Source organism: Mus pahari, chromosome 6 (genome assembly GCF_900095145.1).
Source record: "Mus pahari chromosome 6, PAHARI_EIJ_v1.1, whole genome shotgun sequence".
Lineage (NCBI taxonomy): Eukaryota > Metazoa > Chordata > Mammalia > Rodentia > Muridae > Mus > Mus pahari.
Window position 1 is genome coordinate 106835913 of NC_034595.1, and position 6813 is coordinate 106842725.

Genomic DNA, 6813 nt, shown 5'->3' on the forward strand with positions numbered 1-6813 from the left:
CTAGGATACACCCATCCAAGTAAAAGAGACACATGAAAAAAAACGAAAAAAAAAAAAAAAAAAAAAAAAGACAGGAAGATTTATGTATTCCAGGCTATCAGGTTATAATATATAACTTATAATCATCTGCATCTACCTACTGGGTTTATAGATAAACATCAACCGTGCTTTGCTTATGTGGTGCCAGGAATTAAACCCAGTCTTCATTTATGTCAGGCAAGCACTTCATAGCCTGGTACAACTAACTGCTAGTTTCCTGTGTGTGTCCACTAACCTGTCTGGTCACTTAGCTCAAGCCAAATACAGTTGTGTTGGAATTACTTAATGAAGTTATTTTTTACATGTTGGAGTATTAACTTTAGGGGTGAAGGCTTGTAGTTCTACTTGTGGATCATTGGATATTGCTTTGTTTCTTACTAGGTGCTGGGCAAGTTGAGCTCTCTGGCCCACATGGCTTCTGAAGCTAAGAACTTGGGGACAATGCTTTCTGGAAGCATTTCTTGGCCATGCTGGACTGTAACCTTGTTCCTGGTGTGAGCATTCTTGGATGCATCAGGCAAAAGCCCTTGATTCTGCCAGAAAGGTTTTTGTGCACTATAATCTTAGACCACGGGGGGTTGGTGGTGGTTGGTGGTGGTGGATGGTGGTGGTGGTGGTGGTGGTGGTGTGGTTGTGAGGTAGTAAAGGACAGGAAAGGAAGCATTTGACTAGGGAAATCAGAGAGGTCCCTGATGGATGTAGCTGAGAATAGGTAGGGAAGGATGTAGGTGTATTTTCCACCAGTCCGTATTGGGCTGGGAAGGTTGGGTTTTGTTAGGTGCTATGAAAACTAGGTGTAGGTGGGTTTATTTTTTTAAGGGTTTGGCAGAAAAAAAAAAAGCTGTTACCATCTGCTGTCTTTGGTGGGGAGTCGATGCTTAAAGTGCATTGGTGTTAGTGTACAAGGACTGAACTGTGAAGAGCTTGGAGGGTCTTGTAGTTGACAGGAAGTAATGCATTCCTACCTTATGATTACTGAGATTGGAAGGAAGTGAACAAGTCGTACATGGATTAGGCTCTTTCACGTCTCCCCTCCCCCATTGAGAGGCCACAGGGCACCTTTGCTGAGATTGCACATGAGGGATTGTGGCAGATAACCCTCCAAGCCATTCCCTTTGAAGGTTCTGAGGGTACAGAGTAAGCACATACCTCTCCTGGTTGTCATGAGGTATCAGTACTGGTAGAGAAGGCAGATACCGTAGTCTGTGGTGATGGTGTCTGCCAAGAAATTAGTCAGGCTAAAGGTTAAAGGTTGTTAACTCTCAAACAATATGTATAAGCAAATATTGAAGAGAGTGAAAGAGCATGTGGCTGTCTGCTGGGAATAATTCTTATAAAGACTAGGATAGTCTGGGTTTATCTGGCTGGGAGATCAGGTTGGGGATTCCTAGCTGTTATTGATGTTTGATGATGTCTAGAGTCATGTTTAAAATGATCAGACTGCACTGTGTGAGACAGGGTGGCCTGGTGATGGTGGGAGGAGGCTGCAGTAGGGAAGTCTGTGCTTCCAGTGTCACAAGATAAAGCTGTCAGTGACTCCCCATATCCAGCCTGCTCTGTTATAGCCAAACTCATCTATTTTTCCATTTAAATTTAAAATAAATATTTATTTTTGGTAGTGGGAGATGTATGCCAATGCATGTGCACAGAAGTCAGAGAAAAACTTGTAATGTCAGTTCTCTCCTTCTGCCATATAGATCCTGGGAATTGAATTCAGGTCATCAGACTTGGCAACAAGTGTCTTTACCCACTGAACCATCTCACCAGCCTATTATCTTTTTTCTAATTTGTATATCCTCAAATGGCCCCTCAATCATTTTAGACTATTGGTATTCACACTTTATTTTTAGGTGTAGACTTTTTTTTTTTTTTTTGTATGTTTCTGTCTTAAATTATGAGGAAAGAGAACAAGTAAGAGCTCTTCTGAATCTGTAACAGTGGGTACCCTAGTCCCTCCACCACTGTCTCTTCCTTATCTTCTGGAGTAGAGCTGAGGGGTCCGAGTCTGATTCAGTCTTCTCTGTCTCTTTGAGAAAGAGTTTCACTGTGTAGACGGTGCTGGCCTCACACTCAGATCTGCCTGCCTTTGCCTCCCATGCTCTATGATTAAAAAGGTGCACTATCTGGTCTCTTCTCTTTAAAAGTGTTTAGTTATATTTATTTACTGTTTGTGGATGCATATGTGTTTGTGCATAAGTGTGCATGTCTGTGGACACGTGTGAAGGTTAACAGACAGCTTGCAGCAGTTAGTTCTTTTCCTCCTGCTATGTGGGTTCCTCTTTTCATCAGTCTTGTCTGGCAAGCACTTTTACCTGTTTACTAAGATATCTTCAAAACCCCAGTCCCTTCTCTAGTATTTTCATGGTGGAATTCCCTCCCTGTATGTATCCTTCACTGCTACCCTATGTTGAGGCCCCAGAGTGACCTTCCTAATAGAAGGTCCTAGGTATCTTAAGGTGGGGCCTAAAACTCTTGGGATTCTGGAAGTTTGGCCTTGCCTCTTTGGCTACTCTTGTCTTTGTCCTTTATTTTGTTTAAATCCTGTTTGACATACAACCAATGTAGCCCCCTAAACATGCCTTTTCCACTGCCTAGTCCATGCAGCTAGACTTCTGAAAGTTCTTATTTCTTTAGCCTCACACTGTCTCTATCTACCCCTGCCATTGTTACTTGTGACCAATGATAAATGTGTAACAGGTCTCCAGGACCAGAAGGGCCAGTGGCACTCACTAGTTTTCTGCTGTGAAATGTCCATCACTGAGGTATTGCTGATCAGATTCAAAGGGTGTAAATGGTTGCTCTTTGGAGCTTGTGCAAGCTGCCGTCACATGCCTACTGAAGTCCCACTTGAATGAAATGTCCTGTGTAAATTCTTGGAGGACTATAATGTAGTTTCATAGTTCTTTCTACCTTGCATCTGTGTTAGGTGCTTGGTATCATGTTACAGGTATGAAGGTGGTGGTAGGGGCATATAGACAAAGAACTGAGGGAAGGACTTGGTGGTGGGTGGGCCGCAGAAAGGGAAGTAGAGGTATTTATTGTTGAAGTTATTCGTAGTAAGGAAATCATGTATCTGTTTGGTTCTTTGTAAATAGAGATGCCTGTTTTTCTTTTCTTTTCTTTTCTTTTTTTTTTTTTGAATAGATGAGCAATAACAGCAATAAGAGAGCTCCAACAACAGCAACACAAAGGTTGAAGCAGGACTACCTTCGAATTAAGAAAGACCCAGTGCCTTACATTTGTGCAGAGCCCCTCCCTTCAAATATTCTTGAATGGTAAGACTCACTCTGTTGCAGGTAGGCCTGGTCATGGTAGAGGCAATCTTGTAACTCCTCAGCTGTGGATGGATACTTGAGAGGCCTGTCTATACTCTGGGCTTTGCAATGAGTGTTATGTCAAGAATATTATAGAGTCCTGCTTGGCTTAGGCTAGGGCTAAAAGGAGACGTCTTCTACCCTGAGGTAGTACTTATTTTGCGCTTTGGTATATAAACCTCTCAGGTGCATTAGGGTTAGGCTGCATTTTGCTCTCTGACATCGGGAATTCGCTCTCTAGCCTGGGAACATTAGTGCAACATTGATACAAACCCTTGACTCCGGCCTAAGCCAAGCACTCCTAACTCTTGCACTGACAGTGATAGAGCTTGTGAAAAACATTTGGTGCATGGTAGGTCTTTTGCTCCATTAAAAGTGTGGAGTCACTGGGTATGGTGGCACACATTAACCCAGTATTTGGGAGGCAGAGGCAGGTAGATCTCTGAATCTCTGAGTTCAAGACTAGCCTGGCCTACAGAGTGAGTTCTAGGACAGCCAGAGCTACACCTTGTCTTGAAAAACCCAACCAAACAAAGGGTCGAGTCATGAGATTTCATATTCTCTGTGGAAGGAACGAATCATGAGGTTTCGTGTTCTCAGTGGAAGTGCTCACTAACAGCTTTGAGAAATGAAATACAAGACTTAACTCATCAGAAAGCATTTCTTACTAGGTGTGGCACATACCTTTAATCTCAGCATTCAGGAGACAGAGACCAGTAACTCTTGAGTTCTGGGCCAGCCAATACTATGTACTGAGGTCCTGTTTTTTGTTTGTTTTAAAGACATTTTTTAATACTTTTAGAATTTTCCAAATCCAGAGGAAAAATTTTTCCTGAATTAAAAAGAAATGTTTTGCGTTTGGACATTGACAGAAGAAATGCATGATGGGCCTCTTCAGTGGCATTAGAACTAACCCTGTTCCAGAGATGAAAATTAGATGTAGTTCCCTAGGAGATAGTTGGCTGATATGGGGACAAATTTCATTGATGGGTTACTTGTTAACCTGGTTTGTGGGAATATATTTGTTGTATGTGGAACTTGTCTTCATGTGCTGGTTATGTAGGTCTCTAAGTCCACCCTTTGATTTGATTATGTGCTAAGAAGGACTTGTTTGAGATTTAAATTAAATCAATTTTTTTATTGCATTGATTGATTGTGTTTGTGGGGTGGGAGGGTTAGAGGACAGTTTGGGGGGCCAGTTCTCTCCTCCTACCTTACAGAATCCGGGGAATCAAACTCAGGCATCAGATTGGCAGTGTGTCCCTTTGCCCATTAATCCATCTCACCAACTCACACTTAAGATTTGCTAGAGGGCTGGTGAGATGGCTCAGTGGGTAAGAGCACCCGACTGCTCTTTCGAAGGTCTGGAGTTCAAATCCCAGCAACCATATGGTGGCTCACAACCATCCGTAACAAGATCTGACGCCCTCTTCTGGAGTGTCTGAAGACAGCTACAGTGTACTTACATATAATAAATAAATAAATCTTTAAAAAAAAAAAAAGATTTGCTAGAATGAAAAGCAACAAAGGAAAAGAGGTACGCGGAATGAAGTTCGTAGGCGTGCAGACAGAGCATTTAGATTCTTGACCCTGGACATTTGCTCAAAGCACACTTAGCTCCCCAAAGCTAAGATTGGACAGCACATGAGATATGTCACTGAAGAAGCTCATTAGGCACTTATTGCCCAGTAGCCTCTTTGTTCCCAGAAATAATGACTCTGAAACTGAACTATTTTTGAATAAATGCTTAGGCCAATAGCCCTGGTTCTGTTCCCTAACTAGCTCATATCTCAGTAATCCAGTTTATTCTAGTCTAAGTTCTTCTACTGGTTAGATACTTCTCAGGTTTATGCATCTGTCTCCTCCTGTGTTGGGGCGAATCTACTCTGCCTGGCTCTTTTCCAGAATTTCCCTCTGTGGGAACTCTTACCTCCTATTTCCTGCCTCAGCTCATTGGCCATAGACTTTTTTATTGACAGGTGATGCTTCCACACAGTATATAAAGATTCTTTACACACAGATTCTGTTTGAGTGGCCATTACTGTCGGAGAGAGGAATTCAAAAGATTAAGGAGAAAAATTCCTAGGAGAGAGGAATCCAGCATGAGCTATGATGTGTTTGTTCTCTTTTTATTAGGGTTGTGGGCATTGCCCCCAAACTGCAGTGCCAGACCTTTTGTGAGAATTCTGTAGTTTTAGAGAATTTATGGTACACAAATCAAGTAATTTCTTTCTTTCTCTCTCTCTCTCTCTCTGTTAGGCATTATGTTGTCCGAGGCCCTGAGATGACTCCTTATGAAGGTTAGTAGAAAATTTGAATCACTCCTTTCGATGTAAATGAGTCTGTTCTGGTTACAGAGTAGGTAGATTATATTTACTTGAATCACCTAGAAATGTTTGCTCGCTTTGGTTCTGTTGGACTGTTTGTAACCATCTGCATTTCCCCAGCCTCTTATGTTGGTTAGAAGTGGAGAAAGATATGGTTATTTGCTTGTGTACCATGAATGTGCCTGGAGCCCACAGAGAAGGGGGTCAGCTTCTACCATGTAGTTGCTGGGAATTGAACCTGTGTCCTTTTGCAAGAAAAGAGTGCTCTTAATTGCTGAGCCATGTCTCTAGCCCAGAATAAATAGTAAGATGTCCTTCTGTTTCTAAGGCCAAAGTGGAGATAAAGTTTTGCTAGATACTTTTTTGGCTTTTCGAGAAAGGTTTTCTCTGTATAGCNCTGGCTGTCCTGGAACTCACTTTGTAGACCAGGCTGACCTCGAACTCAGAAATGCGCCTGCCCCTGCCTCCGGAGTGCTAGGATTAAAGGCGTGCACCACCACCGCCCGGCCTGCTAGATACTTTTTAATGTCAGATTAGTCTCTAAGCCAAACAGAGGCATGTGATCTTTAGGAAGGTCACAGGGGTCTAGGGGTCTTTACAGAACCTATCAGAGTCTCACTTCTCTTTATTGCTTTTTAGTGTTGACATGGTGGCCTGATCCCTAAGGTTACCAGCTACCACTAGCTAGGGTTCTCAATGATTTTAACAAATCAGTTCTTGAAACTGTCAGTCAGTAGATTTCTAGGGTTTTATGGCAAGGTTGACATCTCTAGGCAAGCCTGGGGCAGAGCCAGATGGGTAGTGCCTCTGCTTCCAACCATCAGGCCTAACTTCAGATGGCAAATGTAGTAGGCCTTTACCTAGTAGAAACCTTGTGGAGGACTGAGATGGGTCTGTGGGACTCTGGGTTCCATTCTCAGCACAAACAAAAAGAAAAGAAAACTACTGCTTTGAATGTTTGGTTGAATGCTTGGGTAATTGAGAGTAAAAAGGTCAAATTCTTCCAGGTTAGTTTGACCGATACTTTTTTAACAGGTTCTTCTTTGGTCCAGGAACCCAGATGTTGGGGTGATTTGTTCTGGAGAATGAGTCTGAAGGAGCTGGGATAGGGTGTGTGTGTGTGTGTGTGTGTG

The 6813-nt window shown here is 42.6% G+C and overlaps 1 protein-coding gene across 6 annotated transcripts in view; it reads left to right on the forward strand.

Annotated features, from left to right (window-relative positions):
* The window catches only part of Ube2j2 (ubiquitin conjugating enzyme E2 J2), a 14291-nt gene that overhangs the window by 1877 nt on the left and 5601 nt on the right, over positions 1–6813 (forward strand). For 3 of the 6 annotated variants that reach the window (XM_021200237.1, XM_029540335.1, XM_029540336.1), the window contains exons 2-4: positions 421–583; positions 3184–3314; positions 5613–5653. In XM_021200237.1, coding sequence (XP_021055896.1) covers positions 548–583; positions 3184–3314; positions 5613–5653 — 208 coding nt within the window. In that variant the 5' untranslated portion in view covers positions 421–547. Of the gene's footprint in view, positions 1–420; positions 584–3181; positions 3315–5612; positions 5654–6813 lie in introns of all 6 variants that reach the window. The other 3 variants (XM_021200239.1, XM_021200238.2, XM_029540337.1) reach the window with 2 other exon arrangements.